The sequence below is a fragment of the Pseudorasbora parva genome, chromosome 13 (genome assembly GCF_024679245.1).
Source record: "Pseudorasbora parva isolate DD20220531a chromosome 13, ASM2467924v1, whole genome shotgun sequence".
Taxonomy (NCBI): domain Eukaryota; kingdom Metazoa; phylum Chordata; class Actinopteri; order Cypriniformes; family Gobionidae; genus Pseudorasbora; species Pseudorasbora parva.
In genome coordinates this window covers 24,973,309-24,993,533 of record NC_090184.1, presented here as the reverse complement: position 1 = coordinate 24,993,533, position 20,225 = coordinate 24,973,309, and the positions used below count along the sequence as shown (strand labels likewise).

At 38.5% G+C, this 20,225-nt stretch overlaps 1 protein-coding gene across 2 annotated transcripts; it reads left to right on the top strand.

Annotated features, from left to right (window-relative positions):
* The first annotated feature begins 2,979 nt into the window (after nucleotides 1-2,979).
* smarcad1a (SWI/SNF-related, matrix-associated actin-dependent regulator of chromatin, subfamily a, containing DEAD/H box 1 a) lies at nucleotides 2,980-17,408 on the top strand. Of its 2 annotated transcripts, none has more exons than XM_067413613.1 (23): nucleotides 2,980-3,326; nucleotides 3,759-3,834; nucleotides 4,015-4,120; nucleotides 4,237-4,303; nucleotides 6,515-6,585; nucleotides 6,689-6,823; nucleotides 6,906-6,984; nucleotides 7,106-7,575; nucleotides 10,571-10,767; nucleotides 10,854-10,944; nucleotides 11,069-11,168; nucleotides 11,256-11,315; nucleotides 11,744-11,819; nucleotides 11,964-12,099; nucleotides 12,276-12,407; nucleotides 12,561-12,656; nucleotides 12,885-13,002; nucleotides 13,208-13,323; nucleotides 15,114-15,302; nucleotides 15,413-15,531; nucleotides 15,924-16,106; nucleotides 16,194-16,300; nucleotides 16,913-17,408. In XM_067413613.1, the coding sequence occupies exons 1-23, from the start codon at nucleotides 3,227-3,229 to the stop codon at nucleotides 16,972-16,974; spliced, it is 2,886 nt and encodes a 961-aa protein (XP_067269714.1). In that variant the 5' UTR covers nucleotides 2,980-3,226; the 3' UTR covers nucleotides 16,975-17,408. The 2 variants fall into 2 exon arrangements, with proteins under 2 accessions (XP_067269714.1, XP_067269713.1); XM_067413612.1 differs by having other exon boundaries at nucleotides 6,515-6,591.
* Nucleotides 17,409-20,225: the final 2,817 nt, after the last annotated feature.

Here is a 20,225-nt window from a genome sequence, read left to right as displayed (position 1 = left end):
ACACACACACACATTTTTGTTCATCTAAAGATTAAAGATTATGAGGACATTCATTGACACAATACAATCTCTAGCTCTTTACCCTAACCCACCCATTCCAGCTAAGTGCCTAATAACCTGCACCCTGACCCTAAACCTACCCTTAACCTAATTATAAAACCAATTGACCCTCAAACAGGCCTTTAAAGGGGTCTCAGAAAGGACCGGCCAAAATGTCGTTATGTCATATATGTAATGGTTTTTGATACTGTACAAACTGTATATTCTATCTCTTTACACTAACCCTACCCCTAAACCTACCCATCACAGGAAACATTCTGCATTTTTACTTTCTCAAAAAAACTCAGGTTTTACTATCCTTATGGGGACATTTGGTCCCCACAATGTAATATAGAAAAGGGCACACACACATACACACACACACACACACACACACACACGTTTCTTTTTGTGACATATAGGGACATTCCATAGGCGTAATGGTTTTTATACCGTACAAACCGTATTTTCTATCCCCTTACACTGCCCCTGCCCCTAAACCTACCAGAAACACTGCATTTTTACGTTCTAAAAAATGTTTTTGTCCTGTATGATTTATAGGCATTTTAAAAAGTGGGGACATGGGTAATGTCCTCATATGTCACCCTCTCCTTGTAATACCTGTGTCATACCCATGTCATTATACACATTTGTGTCCTCATATGTCACAAAAATACCTCCCCCCCCCCCCCCCACACACACACACACATTCAAGCCTAAGTTTTTTCCTATAGTAGAAAGAAATCCATTCCTTACAAACATGATACACTGACCTGACAGAGAGGCATTTCAAACTTCATTCAAACTACATGTACTCTTCTAAAAAAGCATGCTTTGTTGGCTTATTAAAAAATATATTCAGAACAGTTTTGACTATATTCACTGTTTGAGTCGGACCTCTAGACAACAAAGTGTTTGTTGTTTTAATGGCTTTTAATGGCAATTAAAAGAAAAGTATTGGTTCTGAAGAGTTTGTGGGCAGCCCACAAACTCTTCAGAACCAATACTTTTCTTTTTTGATCACTTATTATACTGAGACTTTTTTTCTGTTGATTATGGTGTCTACCGTATACATTATATCTAAGACAATCGTCATGTCAACCATATGTGAGAGCTGTCCCAACATAAATCAGCATAATTAATCTGCACGTTTCGTCCATCCTAGAATTGCAAGCCTTCTTTGACAGCTCCTGGATAATGCCTAATGAATGTGGAATGAGACAATGGCAATTAATTTTGTGATGATCTTGCCATTTGGAATGGGCGGGTACTTTGTTTTAGGGGGTGGGAAGGAGCCAAATCGCAGACATGTTGCCAGGGTGATAAGGTACTCCCTGCCGCCGTCGGGTCTCGGACAAGCAGGGAGCCATGGCGACTGGATAGTGACAGACAAAGTGACAAGTCCGCAAGGATGGTAGGTCAACCTTGAGCACAATTCCTCAAACTTCCATAGGGATGTCATACACTTATGTAAGCCATTGACACAGTAAAACTGATGAGAACTGAGCATGGATGGAGTCTGGCCAACACTAAATTCCATTCTGCAGAGTTTTGATGTATGCAAGTTTGCAGAAGCATTGCTGGCACACAAATTATCGCCATCATTGTAATGCATTGTCTAATGTTGCAACTATCTTTAATTATTTTTATGTTGTGATGGGGTTTATGCCAATGAGACTGCAGTAAAACTAACTGGGGTCCCTGATTCAGTTCCCTGCTGTTTAGGGTCAGGAGTCTGATCAAACTCAATGTCAGTGTGCCCATTGTGTGCATGGCACTAGTGTAAGTTATAGGAATCTCCATAGTGACCAGGAAAGGGAGACAGAGTGGCGGCATGGAATACTCAGCACAATTCAGGACTGCATACTGCGTACATGTACTTTTGACATTGATTCTACAGTATAGTATGTGGATAGCTGCCAACTGTTCTTATCACAGTCTTTACACAATCATTTCCTCAGTAGCCTAAATTCACCATCAATCCTATTAAAAAGATAGCATCTTGCTAAAAAATCCACTGGGTATATTATATAGAAAGATCAGAATGATCAGTTTGTGCATGCACTATATAACTTTGAAACTTTTGTCCAGATGATCTCAGTAGCCTAACCCAAATTATTCCGATGTTAAATTAAGCAATTACATTGTGTACATGTAGAATGAAATATGATACTGACGTGATATGTAATATAATCTATGTTTAAAATCCTCACAAAAAGCTTTATACGTGTCCCAGTGACAGGGTTGCCAGGAACCTGTTGCCAGTCAGGCATTCTTATACTCTCTCTCTCTCTCTCTCTCTCTCTCTCTCTCTCTCTCTCTCTCTCTCTCTCTCTCTCTCTCTCTCTCTCTCTCTCTCTCTCTCTGTCAGAAACAGACACACTGTCGCCCCCTTACGGACACGTAGGGCATGCAGCTTTGTAATCCAAGTGTGTCACCTAGTGGATGTGTGGAGTGATAAATAAATGTCCTCAAAATGTTAGAACTGTAAAACGTCTATTTTAGCACGAAATGTCTCTTTATCTATCTATTATCTATGGGTGCGTCTCAATAAGCTCCCTAGTTCAGTAGTCAGGGCACTGATCAGGGAGTCAGCCCATTGACTTATGTCCTGATCAGTGCCCTGACTACTGAACTAGGGAGCTGATTGAGACGCACGTCTATCTATCTATCTATCTATCTATCTATCTATCTATCTATCTATCTATCTATCTATCTATCTATCTATCTATCTATCTATCTATCTATCTTAAGATACCCGTGTATTTAGTACATTTTCTCAATATATGTAGTTACTAATATTACTATAATTTTGCATTGTATTTTGCATAACTGGACCTCTGTAAAACATCGTAAAGTTAAATGTTTATAATACTGGCTGAAAATTTAAAAGGAAAAAAGCCGCTGTATTTCTATTGGCTCTAAAACGGAAATGACGCATGTCAGCCGGTGGCGGGAACGTGTCATTTGCCGTATTCATTACATACCGCTCTGGTATGCTCCAATGCTAAAGAATTTATGTCTTCGGTATTTCACAGAATTTATATTTTATGTTGTATTTATATCATATCGATGAGGCTGTCCTGAATATTTAATCACCGAACAGAATTAACTGCACGAGCGTCACCGGCGGGTAAAAGGTTGCGCGAGACACGCGATTCTCATAACGGAAAATACTGATATTACAATGAGCTTTTTTAACCTGGACCGGTTCCGTTTCCAAAGGGAAGTCGACAGTCCCGGTAAATCATTGGATGAATCCAGCTCGGATAAGGAGAATCAACGTGGTAAGAACAAAATGCCTTTTCCCGTCGGGGGCTTTGTTCAGTATAAAAGATAACGTTAATGGCTAACGTTGTGCTCAGCTCAACCCAGTGAGCTTCCTATCGAGACAGCATCTCTGGCATCACAAACGCATTTGTCTCCATGTGTGGCCGTGTTGATAGAGATGGAAATGCGAGTTTATATTGTACTGTAACGTTAGCTGTAATGTAGTTAAAGCCATTCATGTGGGTTCTCCATTTTTATCAGTGGTCAGTAGGTTTAATCTAACACTCTTGTTTTGGGCTTGACGCTGACTTGCCATTTATTTTTTGTTTACTAACAGTGTATCAGATCTTATATTTATGAGTAGTGTTTGCATCTTTGTAACATGTCCGGATGTTGAATTAAACCGAAATGTTTTGATTCAGTCTTGAAAATACAATTCTATGTTCCAGGCCACCAAAGAAAGACAGATGGTCGATGTGCATCAGGCAAGGCATCAAGACACACTTTGGAGAATGCATTGAGCAAGTAAGCAAGACTACGAATTTGTCTTAAGTGAGCCTGTAACATGTCTTCTCAGATGCTTCACACATTTTCTTTAGATCTGAAGCTTATTGGTTAAATCAAAAGGGTTGCTAATTAATGGAACATTCTGTTGAAACCCATCTATTCTGTTATAAGTACAAATAGCATACAATTACTTCACAGAGAATCAACAACAGAGTCCAAGCAGCAGATGAACAAGGACATAGAGGACAGAGTCATCAAACTACTGGAGATCTTTCCTCAGAAGACTAAGAAAGATCTACTGGAGGTAGTAACAAGACTCTCTTTGGTGTATTAGTACTTAAAGCAGGTGAAATGTATATAGTTAGCATTGTGATTTTATTATTTTATTTGTTATACTGTTATGTAACTTTGTTTTGACAGGTGGTTGAGAACACCAGCACTCTGGAGGGAGCTATAGCACATTGTTTGATGGTTTATGGGGATGACGGTAAAGGTGTTTTTATATTTATCTCTTGGTGTTGTCAAATCGATTAATGGCATCTGATCTAACAAAGTCAAACTATATATAATATAAAATTACACAAAGTTTTATGTTAGATGCAATTAGTCGTTTTGACAGCATTGTACACACACACACATATTATATTTTAGGGCTGGGCTATGGCCCAAAAATCAGGGATGCAAACAGTGCGCTTTTTAGGGCCTCTCGCTTTTTCTTTTTCCACATCAGTTTGGGTGACTTGTGTGAATCGTGCAGATCCGAAGAGGTTTTTATAAGGAAGGGGGTTATGCACTATAAACCAATCAGGCATAACATGATGACTACCTTCCTAATATTGTGATGGTCCATTGTTTGTTGCCAAAAAATCCCTGACCCATAAAGGCATGGACTCCACTAGACCCCTGAAGGTGTGCTGTGGTATCTAGCACCAAGATGATAGCAGCGGATCCTTCAAGTCCTGTAAGGTGCGAGGTGGGGCCTCCATGGATTGGACTTGTTTGTTCAGCACATCCCACTGATGCTCTATTGGATCGAGATCTGGGGAATTTTGAGGCTAAGGGCCTATTGCACAAAACTAGGATAAGAGATTAAGCCGGGATATCTTGGTGATCTTGTCATTTTTATTTAAAATTTAGTACACAGCTGTTGTGTAAATGTGCCCTGAAGGCGCACTCACACGAAGAATGATTACGATTAAGAAAGATGTAAATTTAGCCAGGATCACAGATATCCTGGCTTAATCCCTTATCCTATTTTTGTGCAATAGGCCCCAAGTCAACACCTTAAACTCGTTGTGATCCTCAAACCCTTCCTGAACCATTTTTGCTTTGTGGCAGAGAGCATTATCCTGCTGAAAGAGGACAGCCACCAGGGAATACCATTTTCATAAAAGGGTGTACATGGTCTGCAACAGTGCTTAGGTAGGTGATTTGTGTCAAATTAACATCCAAATGGATGGCAGGACCCAAAGTTTCCCCACAGAACATTGCCCAAAGCAAAGCATCACACTGCCTCCGCCGGCTTGCCTTTTTCCCATAGTGCATCCTGGTGCCATGTGTTCCCCAGGAAAGCGACGCACACCCATCGACCATCCATGTGATGTAAAAGAAAACATGATTCATCACACCAGGCCACCTTCTTTCATTGGGCACGTGAGCATCAGAACTGGACCACGGAGCACTGTTGCCGCTTCCGACAGGGGTCAGCATTGGTACCCTGAATGGTCTGACGCTATGCAGCCCCATATGCAAAAAACTGCAATACACTGTGTGTTTTGACACTCAGAACCAGCATTAACGTCTTGAGCAATCTGAGCTACAGTAGCTCGTCTGCTTGATCGGGCCACACTGGTCGGGCCTTTGCTCTCCATGTGCATCAATGAGACCTGTTGCCGATTGACCATTGTTCCTTCCTTGGACCACTTTTGATAGATACTGACCACTGCAGGCCGGGAACACCCCACAAGCGCTGGAGTTTTGGAGATGCTCTGACCCAGTCCTCTAGCCATTACAATTTGGCCCTTGTAAGTGTAAGGTCAAATCCTTACACTTGCCCACTTTTTTTCCTGCTTCTAACACATCAACTGAGGACACAATGTTCACTTGCTGCCTAATATATCCCACCCACTAACAGGTGTCATGATGAAGAGATAATCAGTGTTATTCACTTCACCTTGTCATAATGTAATACCTGATCGGTATACAAAAATATATGTATATAGTTTTCCTTTTCAGTGCTGTATTACAAGCAATGTTCACATTGAAGGCAATATAAACGGCCAACAGTGGCTAAGTGGTTTGTGTAGGTTGGCTAAAAAAACGGATGGTTGGTGCTTCGATCCCCGGTTCCACCTGACCAAGTGTCGAGGTGTCCATGAGCAAGACACCTAACCCCAGCTGTTCCCGACGAGCTGGATGGCGCCTTGCATGGCTGACCCCGCCGTTGGGGTTTGAATGGGTGAATGTGGATTTGAGGTGATATGTAAAGCGCTCTGGATGGCCATAGGTCTGTTAAAAGCGCTAAATGCAGTCCATTTACCATAAACAAATAAAATGAATGTAATGTAGGCTAAAGGGGTTAAAATCACATTACATTCTAACTTTGTCACATTACAATCTGAAAACAAAACTAAAGATTTTTTATTGATTACCCCATACTTTTTTATATATTTAAAATAAAGCTGTTTTATTTATGCAGATTCAGGCAGACGGAAAGGCAAAGCAGGACATAGTGAAGATGATGATAATCAGCCAAAGAAGAGGAGAAAGGTTGTGGTAAGATCTTTTAAATGAGATTTTTTTAAACCTGACATCTTTCTCACTTGGTTAACATGGAGCACTTCCTTTAAAATGGTTGTTGACTCTGAATAAGCATTCAGATTCAGAATCTGATGAGGATGAAGATTCTGAGGATTCTGAGGATGAGGAGAGTCAAGAGCCAAGCAGAGAGAGACAGGAGGCTTTGTTGAAGAAGATGAAGAAGAAACTGCCTGATATAGAAAAAGAGGTATGCTAGAGGTTTAAAGCCACACTGCATTAATGACCACTGGAATGTTCTGGAAATTTTGTGTCTTCAATTTCTCCAACAGGTCCTGAGGGATGTCCTAAGAGAGCACGACTGGGACTATGACAATGCCTTGGGATCACTGCTTGTGTTTTCATCAACAGGTGATTTGTTACAGTATTCCAGCAGCATTTGAAAATTTAATTTTTGTCTAAATGGACATTTTATTTGTGGGATTTATTAGATTGAATTGACTAAAAGCCATCCATGATTTGTCACTTTAAGATTCAAGTTCACCAGAAGATAAGAGAGAACAAAAATCGTCTCACTCCAGGGAAAAAAATTACCATACCCTACAAAAGCCAGACAGCTCGTCTAGTCTGTCAAGATGGCTGACAGCAGTACCATCTCCCATGTCAAAAGTCTCTAGTGTGTCTACTCCAAAAACACAAAAATCTGCAGTCAGCAAAAGCACAACCAAGAATGCATCCTTTAAACGGAAGAGGGATGATGAAATGCCTCTAAATGACATCAGTGCATCTGAGGACGAAGATGAGATTGACAGTGATGTTGAGAGTATCTCTGATGATCTGGACTCTGATGATGAGGGCAGCGTCTTTGGCCGTCTTCAGGACAAGATCATTCAGTTTCTCCAAGAAGCTTCCCTAGATGAGCTTGCTCTGATATCTGGCTGCTCGATCAAAAAAGCACAGAAGATCATTTCGCTGAGGCCGTTCAACACTTGGAAAGATGTGGTAAGAATTTAATGTGTACTCTGTACTGCCATGTTAATTTCCACTCTTAATTATATTATTGTGGTAGAATTAATTTATTAAAAGTCCTCAAAGAGCATTAGATCTTTTGGCTGCTTGGGCAGTTATTCATATTCAAAAATTCATTACACTTGGGTAAAATCCTGTTTTTGGCTTAAGCCCTATTCGGACTGGATTAGTTTAACATGGGGACGTGGGGGTAAGTAGGCGGTTCTCGGTGATTTTAGTCCCGTCCGAATGTGCCATCTCGGTAATCATTACGGACAATGTCAGTAAAGATTACAGAGACTTTTACCTTCTGTAAAAAGGTCTGGAAAAATGACCTCGGGTAATACTAATCCCGTTCGAATAGACCTGCTGTAAAAATGTATGGTAAAATTCCGTCATTTCCTGTTTAAAAGTTTTTTAAAAAAAGCGCATTTTGCGACCTTGGAGGCGCTTGAAGCATTCGGTTGTGTTGTAGGTGGTGGGACAAATCTGTGGAAAATGTCCAGTATTTTCTGCATATCATTTAAAGCAAAAAGAAGATCAAAAGCAGAGGCACAACACTTATTTTAGCTCTAGGAAAGTGTCTATGACCAATACAATGCAATCAGAATTGTTAGACTGGACCTAACTGTTTATTAAAACACACATATATATTGGAGACGGAGTTCAGACTGGCGCTCAGGTTGTGTGTTTGCTCACGTTATAACTGTAACGTCATACGCACATGACATCAAGGAGGTGCGTAAAGCGAGTTACTCCTCCCACTTCTGCTATTTTTACTGAGATGTCTTATCCTGTGCGAATTGGCCATTAATATTACAGACGTCCTGAGGTAAAATGACTTTACCCCCATGTCCCCATATTAATCTAATCCCGTCCGAATAGGGCTTTAGTTGTTTTTATTTTATTCTGAGTGGCAGGTTTGTATTTTTGTCTGCAGACAGATTAAACCCAATGCTCTCTGTTGACTTTGTATTGCGTGAAGCATAAACACTTATAACAAACATAGAACAATGTCTGAAAACTGCTTTGTGACAGGGTGTACTGCAAACAAGCTATAAAAAGGTACTAAATGTATGTATTGTTGACCCTAAAAAACGAGCATTTAAGGACAAAAAGGTGGATACAGGACTTGTTCATCACCTCTCTCTGCATCGCTTACACAAAGAAAGGGAAATTTTTTTGGTTATTTAAAATATGTAAAATTATTTTGCAAGATTCCCTAGTTAAGAAAACGGACCAAATAGAGCCAGATAAAAAGGGAAGTTGGCGTGCAGTTGATATCAATGACTAAAATAATAATAGGATGTAATTCAAAATCCTCAAGGTGAATGTTTGCTGTTAGCAAGCCACTGTAAGGCACTTGCAAACCTAACAACTACTGTAACTAAGCCACTTAGTAACTTAAAATGACAACTGACTAACCAGTGACAAAATGTTTACTGCACACGTAGGCATGGCATACTGAGTGTCAGGATCCCACAATGTACCCATTCTTCCTGCTGATGCTTCGTCTTATTGCCTGTATCCACTTTTGTCTCCATAAAGGCAGACTTTTACGGTTTGGTAGCTTATATAATTGTATTGTTTGTTTGTTTTTAGCTTGTTTGCTGTACACCCTGTCACACAGCAGTGTTAGGGGTTAACAGTTTATGACTCAAGACCAGTAGTGAAAAACGAAGACCAAGAGTTAGGAGTGTAATTAATTAAAGAAAAATGTACTTAAGAATAGTTTGCAGCTTTAACAGCAGAAGCCAGCTTCAAGTCTCACGAGGAGTTCATAGGCCGTGCTCCCTCTCTCACCATCTCGTTGCCTCGCCCTATCATGCATACAATTGTCCCAACAGTTATACTGTTTTCAAGATCTATCCACGTCGTTCTGATTGGCTCAGATAAAATGCAATGTAAGCAACTTTACACACAGACAGATAGGAGCACATATCGCCAAACTAGGTAGACAAGTCGTCGCCCCATAACCAGGATTACATCACAGTGACCTCATAGGCCACAGAAAAGCGTCTTCGAGTCTGCCGTTATCTGCAGAAATGTCCATTCATCATTAGGCCTGCACAGATCTGGTACACACACACACACACACACACACACACACAACAACAACTCCAGAGAATACTGGTTTCCTCCAAGGTTGAGAACATCTTGACTAATTATAAACAAAACATTTCTCCAAAGCATGCTGATAACATGTGCTTTATCTCAGTGAGAGGTACAGACAATAGTACATTCAATATTCATCTAGACTCTTTAGTGTTTCAGTAAAAGGGAATATAAAAGGAATAAAATATAATAACTACATGAAAGACAAATCCATATATCATATCTGGAAGCAACTGGAAAGAATCATTAAAATAATATAGGAAGATAAGTATTGATTAAGGCTTTGATCATGAAATTAATTATATATACATTGAGGTATATTGAAGCGGCAGTGGATTTCAGAATCTCCCTTTCAGCAGCTTTTACACAGTGTTGTCTTTTGTTAGAAGCAAGAAATGACGAGGAGGCATCATCACGCAATACAAAGTCAATGGAAAGGGTATATATTAATTATTTAAGAATTTTTTTTTAAACAAACCAAACACGCATTTATACACATAGAAAGCTGCATTAAACAATTTTGTAAAGGAAAAAAAGAAAAACATCAACTCTATTGTGGATTCCAAGTGATCATTGCGAAGGTTCCGCCAGTAGTGGGCACTCGTACAACGTAAGCAATGATGCATGTCCCAGTGAACAAGATGGAGGGAAGTTAGCAAGTGAAGAGCATAATAAAAACAAACTGGAATGCAGCCGTAGTAACCCTTCAGACCTAATTAACTTGTTCAGGTCTGTTTGATTTAGGATTGACTTAAAGCTCTGCAGGACTATGGTTCTCCAGGACTGGAGTTCACCACCCCTGTGATAGATTTGGTAACATTAACCACTTGACCCAATGGTGGAAAATATCTAATGGCATTTCTCTTCCTTTTAGAAAGAGCAGTTCTATAAGGATAATGGGTTGTCTATAGAGCTGGTACATGGCTGCAAGGTGGTGCTCAAAGAGAGGCAAGTGGTTCGAGACCTTATGGGAAGATGTGAGAAGATTGCACAGAAAATGACTAAAGATGTCACCCAGGTCATAGAAGCAGGCATGGGCTCCATCAAGCAACCCAAAGTCCTGAATAGCCAGTGAGCTCATTATCTATTCTCATTATCACACTTTAAGATATTCAGTTGTTTAATTTTTCATAAAAAATATCATCATCTTTTTTTAGACTGAAATTACAGCCATATCAGCTGATTGGCTTGAAGTGGCTGATTCTTCTGCACCAGCACAAGCTTAGTGGCATCCTGGCAGATGAAATGGTGGGTCACCGACATCTTCAGTTCATACAGTGGTTTGAAATGATCCAAGGAGGTTACTGATTCCTTTTAAGCAAAGAATATTATAGTGGATATTGGGTATATAAATAATTTGATCTTTCCACAGGGGCTGGGTAAAACCATTCAGGCAATCTCTTTCCTGGCTCATTTGTATGAAAAAGGAATCAAGGGCCCTCATCTTATTACCGTCCCCTCGTCCACACTGGGTAAGTGACCGCTATTTCAGTGGAAGTGTAGCATCTGACTCTGCTCTGAAGTGCTGCATAAGATGATCATTTTCACTCTCTTTGTAGATAACTGGGTTCGTGAGCTGGGTCTTTGGTGTCCCAGTCTCAAAGTTCTTATTTACTATGGTGAGTGTGTGTTTTTATATATATATATATATATATATATATATATATATATATATATATATATATATATATATATATATATATATATATATATATATAACGTAAGCAACGATATTATATATTTATAATGATATATTTGTATAATATATTTGTGTGTGTATATATATATATATATATATATATATATATATATATATATATATATATATATATATATATATATATATATATATATATAGAATATAATGTGTGTGTATATGTATGTATGTACATTTTATAAATATAGTTATAAAAAGTTATTTTCAAGGAATAAGTTGAATTTTGAATCCTAGATTTTCAGTGTGGTCTCAGACCACACCAAAAAAAAATACTATAAAAAAATACATCATTATTTTGCCTCTTTTTATTCTTTGTGTTTAAACTTGTAGGGTCTGTGGAAGACCGCAGATATTTGCGACAAGACATCCTCAGTGGCTTGGTTGAATTCAACATCATAGTTTCCACGTAAGTATAAGATGGTTAAGCATATTGTGATACAGTCCTTATATTGTTGCCCTGAGTTAAAAAACCCACCAGACTTTGTATTTATGTAAGTCAGTTGTATTCATTAGTGTAAACTTGCCTGTCTTCTTTTCCCTTTTATATTAGATACAATCTCACAATAGGGAATGACCATGACCGCAGTCTGTTCCGAAAGCTGAGGCTGAAGTATGCAGTGTTTGATGAAGGCCACATGCTAAAAAATATGAACTCGCTGCGCTACCGCCACCTCATGGCCATTAATGTCAGTACAAGCGGTCTTCTGTGCTGTAAATGTTAAGACATTTTAAAGACATGCTGTGCCCTGCCATTCTCTCCCTTAGGGGTAGTGTGGAAAGTGCTTAATGAAGAGGGGGGTAAAAGAGTTGTTTGTGTATATCTCTTGGTTGTCCATGGTCATTTGTGTCTTGTCGTCTACAGGCTGAGCACAGATTGTTGCTGACTGGAACACCGTTACAAAACAACCTGCTAGAGCTCATGTCCCTGCTGAACTTCATCATGCCCTCTATGTTCTCTAGCAGCACCTCACAGATCTCCAAAATGTTCTCTACGGTATAGATACTAAACAAATAACATATAAGTAATACTATATGTGCCATCTCTTTCAAAAATGTATCTAAATGCTGCCCAATCTGAAAAATAAAGTCATGAATATATAACCAGACAGAATTCCATCTCATTTGAAGATGATCTGCTTTGTTTCAGAGGTCATCAGAAGAGGAAAGCAGTTTTCACAAGGAGAGAATCGCACAGGCCAAACTTATCATGAAGCCATTCATCCTGAGACGTGTCAAGCGTGAGGTAGATTTTTAAAAAACAGATCTTTATATATCTTTAATAATCAGATCTTTGATATCTATTAATAAGTTACTATTTCTTGGCACAGATAGATATGCATTGCAGGATTGATTAACTTACTGATAAAGTGCCAGAATTGGTCACCCATCAAAATAAATACTACTTTTTACATTCAGTCCTGTGTGTGTGTATTTTATGTTAATTTTGTGCCCTCTCTGATTGTCATTCTAGGTGTTGAAACAGCTTCCACCAAAAGTGGAGAATATTGAAATGTGTCCTATGAGTGATGCCCAGCAGAAGCTGTATGACAAGCTTTTCAAAAGACTCAAAAAGACTCCAAATGGAGACAGTATGTACTATTCAGCTTTATCTATCTAGAAGAAATGCGCTCTGAATATTATTTTGGCTATATTGTATTCAGATCTGGCAAATTATACACAGGTTGCCAAGAAAGTGCACTGGTTCCTCTCAGCTGAAGGATCTTTAAAACAAAATCCAACGTTGAAAGTTTTTTTTTTTCTGAGTCATACTTCCCCTTATCTTTTTGTTCTCAGAGCAGGAGCTTTGCAATGTGATGATGCAGCTGAGAAAGATGGCTAATCATCCGTTGCTGCATCGCCAGTACTACACCACTGACAAATTGGCTGCCATGAGTAAAGCCATGCTTAAGGTGAGAACTGGGATATGTGTAAGGGAGGCTGAATAATAAAGATTGAACTGTGAAATTAAATAGATTAGACCTGGGAGTTTATTTGTTCTATAGTGTAGCAAATAGCTTCTTAGCTTAGCTTCTGCATACTTACCGAGTTGTTCATGAGAACGGTTTGTGTTTTGTGTTCGCTATAACTCTAATCTTGTCATAATTGTAATATGTCGTTAGTTGGACTGTCATGCTCGTGTTCTATAGAGTTGTTCATGAGAACGGTTTGTGTTTTTGTGATGAGAGGAGTGACTTTTTCGTTGAAGATTCGACCTGTATTAGTTACACACAGATTCTGACATATTCGTCACCTGGGTTACGTATTTGTGGTTAGAGGCGTATTTTGGGGGTAGAGGCGTGTTTGGTTTGGTGATTTGAAATATCAACAACGAATACCAGATAGCACTTACCCCACCTTTTAATGAGAAATTTAACAGTTGTTCCTAATAATCCTTTAGGTGAGTGTAAGTATGTATGTATGTACATTTTTTTCACTGTACGTGCATACAAGGAAACTGGTCTGCAGGACATTGTGATTGTGATCCATTTAGCAAGGGAATTGCTCAGTCGGTCATATAGATTTGCTAAGTTTGTGTTTCATTAGGTGCGTTTACATGGAGCACTGTAATCTGTTTAAAAGTCCAATCCGAATGAAAATGCTTCATATAAAAACCTCAATCGCAATATAAATGCCCAAACCAGAATTGTAATCGCTTTGAGAGGTGGGTGGGATAAACATTTCTATGAACTAATCAAACTAAATATTCCACCATGTAAACAACCTGATCTGTTGACTGTGTACGTCCTTCTGTGACGTGGTCATCATAGGCCGTAATATACACATAGACAGTAATATATACAGTAATATTAGTTATATATAATATTAGTAATATACGGCGTGTACCGTCATTTCGTTTATAGATTAAAATTATCCTATAAATCAGATCTTCAATTCCCGCGGTATAGCCTATATTTAACGGAGTTCACAGCAACGAAAGCAAAAGATTCAAGGTGCATTTTATTCAGCAGCTCATTTCAAATTGCTGGACTCCGTGCGAGCCATGTCTTGACAGTCGTGTAAGCCATTAAGTTATCATGTTGTTTAGACCAGCGCAGCACATTGTTTCTTTTAATTAATAAAATAAATATAAAACGAAGGAGAAGCCTAAAAAAGGTCCGAAGCCCGAAGCATTTAGGTATGATGTGAAAATTTGGGCGTAAAAAAGTTGGGTCCCGTCAGGCTCGGGCATAAATGCAGGGCTCTAGTGTTAATCTAGGTTCTGTTGTTGAGCTGTTCTGTATGTTCTGCTTTTTGAACAATAAAATACACATGTGAAAAAAGTATTCTTAACGGCTCACAGACACTTGTCAATTCTATTTTTATGTAATGCTAATTCAATATTATAATCTTATCAGTTAACGGTTAATAATCAATTAATTAGCATCAGTTGTCGGTCTGGAAAATTAACCGAAATCAGCATCCCGTGTGTGTGTGTTTTTATATATATATATATAATATATTATTTATATTATTTTATATTATATATAATATGTATGTATGTAGAATATACATGTGTTTATAGATATACTAAGCTATAAAATATTTACTTGGCTAGAAAGTGAGTAAAACTTTTGTAAAAATCCTTATCCTTTAAATCACAAACATCTGATAAGGCCTTTGAGTCAGTGAGGTTGAGAGGTTGAGAACCACTGTTGTATTGCATACTGTTGTTGAGCTGACATGGTTCTGCTTATGTTAGGAGCCGTCACATTTTGATGCTGACCCTGCGTTGATCCAGGAGGACATGGAAGTGATGTCTGATTTTGAGCTGCATAATTTATGTAAGCAGTACAGCTCCATTAGCAGTTTTCAGCTGGATAAAGAGCTCCTCTTAGACTCTGGGAAGTTTGCGCTGTTAACCAAGACACTCGCCGAGCTCAAAGAGAAGGTTTGTCTTGATGCGGTTTAAAAGTCTGATGATTCACTTAGAGCTGTCACTTTGAATTTAGGTTGTTTTATTGCTGCCCATGTGTTAAAATAACTTCCTTTTACCCCAAGGGTGACCGGGTTGTGCTTTTCAGTCAATTCACCATGATGCTGGACATTGTGGAGATACTGCTCAAAAACCTTAATCATCAGTTTGTTCGACTGGATGGTTCTACTCCCATGGCAGAGAGGTGGGCTTTATTACCTCATGCCACTCAATTTAGATTTGATCCTCACTACTGATCATCATCAGTCCCTTGGCGAGTAATAAAATAGTCTTTCAGACCGCCAATTTTCATTAAATGTTGTATCTACATTTACTGTGGCAATCATAAATTGGTCATGAGAAAAAGATAGGAAAATGTTTATTCGCCATTCAATTCATGGTGAAAGCAATATGAGCATAAATCAATGTATTCAGACACCAATGTAAGCGCTACTGTGCTTTGTGTTTTGTCTCAAAGTTAAAAACAAAATAATCCAATATAATTAAACAGGTTTGAGTACAATGCGCTATAAATTTGTGATTTTGCTCCCTTTTTGGACAAATATTAAATCTAATTTTAACCCTCTGTTCCTCTAGGATTGGTCTCATTGACAAATACAATACTAGTCCCGAGATCTTTGTGTTCCTTCTGTCGACCCGGGCTGGCGGCCAGGGAATCAACCTTGCCTCGGCTAACACTGTTATACTGCATGACATTGATTGCAATCCATTTAATGATAAACAAGCAGAGGACCGCTGTCATCGAATGGGGCAGACCAGGTTAGTCAACACAACACGTGAAATGAAATGGAGATCACCGTGAACAAAGAAGGAAATGTAGTTCCTGATCATGTTTTTGCATTGCAGAACAGTGCAGGTGATCAAGCTCATTAGCAAGGACTCGATTGAGGCCAGCATGCTCCGTGTTGGACAGGAGAAGCTAAAACTGGAACAAGACATGACCACTGATGAAGGTGAGTGTCTGCGCACAACCTCTATCAGACCCAAGAGAGGATGGAAAATTGAAAATGTTTAATAACTCTCCATTCAGTTCATAGTGGAAGCAACATGTGAAACGACACACAAACTGATTGTATTCAGGAGGGGATCCACCATATTGGTTTTGGCTATATTGGTTTTCCCCTTAACTTGGTGTGGCACAAGTTTGTCATAAAAGCTACTTAAAATTGTAATAACACTAAAAGAATGTTGTGAATTATTTTTACACCTATGTTAAAGTGAGGTTACAGGATAGATGCATCTACAATGGTGCTAACCCCTTCATAAGTTAGCCTTTGCATTCCCTGCCTTTTGTTTTGTAAAATTGTAAGTTGTAATATTATAATTTGTTATTGGTTCTTAGATTTATCGTACAATATTTTGGTTATCGACTTTACAATATGAAGAATTCACGGTTTGCAGTATTGATACCTAGTATTCAGACAGTTATGCACGCTACTGTTCTTTTTTGCGTGCGCGTGTGTACGTGCGCGTTATACAGTAGGTGTTGCTATATCAGCTGTGGTATTATCTGTTTTTTCAATATAGATTAATGGCTCTTAATTACATTTTGTTGCTTTGTTCAGGTGAGGATAGTGCTATGACTGAACAGATGGCAGAGCTGCTCAAAGTCTCACTTGGCCTTTGAATCTATAAAACATGGATTTCCCTCCACTCATCAAGTGCAAACAGCAACCATAAACCTGTCCTTTTGAGTACCATCTTACTTCATGGGGTTTGGTGAAGACTAGCACTTTTTCCTGTGTTCAAATATTTGAGGTCATTTATTAAATCCACACAAATGTACTGGCCATAGAGGATACCGTATTACTCAGGGATCACCTGAAATACTTGTTTTTCTTCCACGCGAGGTCTTATTTGCCATCTGAATGACTGTACTTCTCTTACCAGCTGAGTTTATCCCCCAAAGGACTGGTGAGTTAGTTCCAGATCGTAGACCTACTGTAAGGCACTGCTGTGAATAACATTTCTGTCGAACTGGTTATACTTGTACCTTATCAGATTTGTTGTTCTGTGTGTGTCATTGTATTATGTTTTTCTAAATAAAAATATTTCAATTTACTTAGTCTGAATTGTTTTAGAAAAATCTAAAATACCTGCATATGTATCCATGAAAATACATTTAAAAACTATTCAAAGCCTTGACCAGAAAGTTTCAAAAAGAGCCACTAGTGTTAGTAAAAAATAAAAACAGCAAATTTTTTAATATTTCTGCATTAAAATTATTTAAATTCTGTTTAAACGTTAACTTTTTTTCAAGACTCTACAACCCTGTCAAATAATAAGAGAAACACATTTTTGTATTGCATTTAGTTTTTGGCACTCACTGTTTAATTGGATTAATTTGGCTTTGATCATGTATGAAAATACATTTACATAAATTGATCACTTAGAATGCAAAACTCAATGGTTTCAGAAATTTTTACACTCTTGTTTTTTGTCTATAGTATAAATGTAACCAATTCAATCACTTTAAAATCAAAGCTTGCACACAAAAAAAAAACGTTATTTTGATGGGTGTCAGGACTGAATTTGACTGCTGGCCACCCAATGACAATAAAAAAAGGTATGAGTGGCATTAAATACGAACTGTTTGATGCTTTTTAGATATGCAATGATAAAGCTAAATGTTTGTATTATTGATAAATACTTTGCCTTGAATTACATGACTTGGCCAGTGATTTCTCTGGCACAGGCTAAAACGCAATTGTTGAATAAAGTCATTGTTTTTGTTTGCTTTTGCACACAAAGCATATTCTCATACAGAAAATTAATGTTGAACCACTGGAGTCACATGGACTATTTTAACAATGTCTTTCCTACCTTTAGGCCCTTAAAAGTGTTCATTAAAACACTTTATGGATAGTTCATAAAGCTCTCGGATTTTATCAAAAATATTTTTATTTGTGTTCAGAAGATGAACGAAGGTCTTATGGGTTTGGAATGATAGTGAGGAATTAAAATTGAAAATCAATTTTCCCTTGAGCTTTTGATATATATAAAAGGTCATGGTAATATAAGAATATCCTGTAAGTTTTAGAGCTGAAAACGTCCTTGTTAGTCCAAGAAAAGCTTTTATAGACACCAGGCCCAGAAAACGAGTGTTTGCTTCTACTGACGTCAGTGCGCGACGAAACAATCCTCCACAGAATAATAGACCCTTTTACTGTTTGTATACAATCATGACGTAGCAACGTACTATGCGCACGCATTTTGGCAACAGTGGCGAGAATCAGCGGCATGTCAAGCTACGTGAGCGTATTAAGCAACACAAACCGAGAAAGTCATTTTAAAAAGTTGACTTTATCAAATGGTATTCGGCTACCAGATCCGTGTACTATAGTGGAGTGGATAGAAGACGTTAGCAGATGGCCAGATATAATTAGTGGTTGGATATATACGTATTTAGAAACCGAGCGTGTACACCCGAGACAAGCATATAAATCACTGGATGCTTATGAATACGTTGTCTGTGGGCATGTACAGAATGTCCAATACAATTTTCTACATTTATTCTTATTCTTCACACCGACATACATTTATCATTTTCCTTACATTTTATGTTGACACACTTCTGTTTAAAGTTTAATTTTGTAATGCTATAGTACTTTAATAGCAACTATGTTGCTTGCATACATTTCTCAGATGGTTATTTTGCAATTAAACTATATATAAAAATCATTACAAATGAAATTGATAAGTAGTGTGATTATTGATATTATAATCTGGGGATGGGGGGTACAATAACGTTATACACACCAGTGGCCGCCAATGTTGGGAGGTTTATTATAAATAATTAAGTTTCAAGTGCAGTAAATGTTTTACAAATGATTTTTTTATGCGAGCATTTGTATGTCCTCGTTCCAATCAATGCATTTAATCGCCTGCAGCCACAGGTACCGCCGGTTCTTCTGAAACGGCCGTGATCCTGTCGGAATCCTTTAAAACTTAAGCCCATTGGTGGAATAGCGAGTGCAACCAAAAACCCAACAGCCAGAAAGTTTGATGCTGGGAAACCGTTTTGATAAACTTTCGGAGTTGCTCACACGTTAGAACCACTAGGGAACAACACCACTTCCGTTGCCAAAATGCGCGCGCAACTTTTTGATCACGTGGGCTGTAAAGGGGTCTATAAGCGCGTGAAGTTCAGTAGCCCCGCCCACCGACTCATGGGATCACGCAAGCAACAGCAATAAACAAACTGAAGATTATGGCAAGACATTGCACTATTTCTGGTTGTGGAAGAACAGAGTAGCTGCATAAGCTTCTTTCGGATCCTAATATCAGGAATGTTGCAACACACTAACACACTAAACGTGTTTTTTAATTTTTTAATTTTTTTATTTATTTTTTGTTTTTTTTATGTAGTAGTATTGCATTGTTATAGATCGTTTTACTTATGTGTACATGCCTAACAGTGCATAAGTTAGCTTTAGCACGCTGGACTCAGACACGTATGGGCCAGGGCTCGCAAAGCCCAACGAGCTGTGCGTTTTCTCCGAAACGGAAGCCCGTCGGCAGTCCAATGAATCTCGTAATATTCCTTTTGTTCTGCCTCTCTCTCTTGGCGTGACATTTGAAGGGTGACATTTTGACGCGCACGTGTATGTGTGAGCGCGGTTCGCGCTTATATCGACCGATCGTGCGGGCCATGTAATACAAAAATAATAGGCCAATCAATCGCGGGTAGATAAGAAATAAATCATTGTGTTTTTTTTTGTTGTTGATAAAGACGTACTTGAATCAACCAAATAACCCCTCCCTCATGAGAACTGAACTGACAGGGGAGCTGAGCTCATTAAATATGCAAATCTTATCCAATCCTAGCCGTGGGTGTTTACTTCGAAATCTCCAGTGCGGAAAATAGCCTATTACTTA

What these genes read in the sequence shown, in the direction of transcription:
- smarcad1a (XM_067413612.1), top strand. Translation starts at nt 3,227, where the DNA reads ATGAGCTTTTTTAACCTGGACCGGTTCCGTTTCCAAAGGGAAGTCGAC. An exon ending in GCCACCTCATGGCCATTAAT is followed by an intron (nt 12,100 to 12,275) that starts GTCAGTACAAGC and finishes TGTCGTCTACAG; the next exon opens with GCTGAGCACAGATTGTTGCT. An exon ending in AGACATGACCACTGATGAAG is followed by an intron (nt 16,301 to 16,912) that starts GTGAGTGTCTGC and finishes TGCTTTGTTCAG; the next exon opens with GTGAGGATAGTGCTATGACT.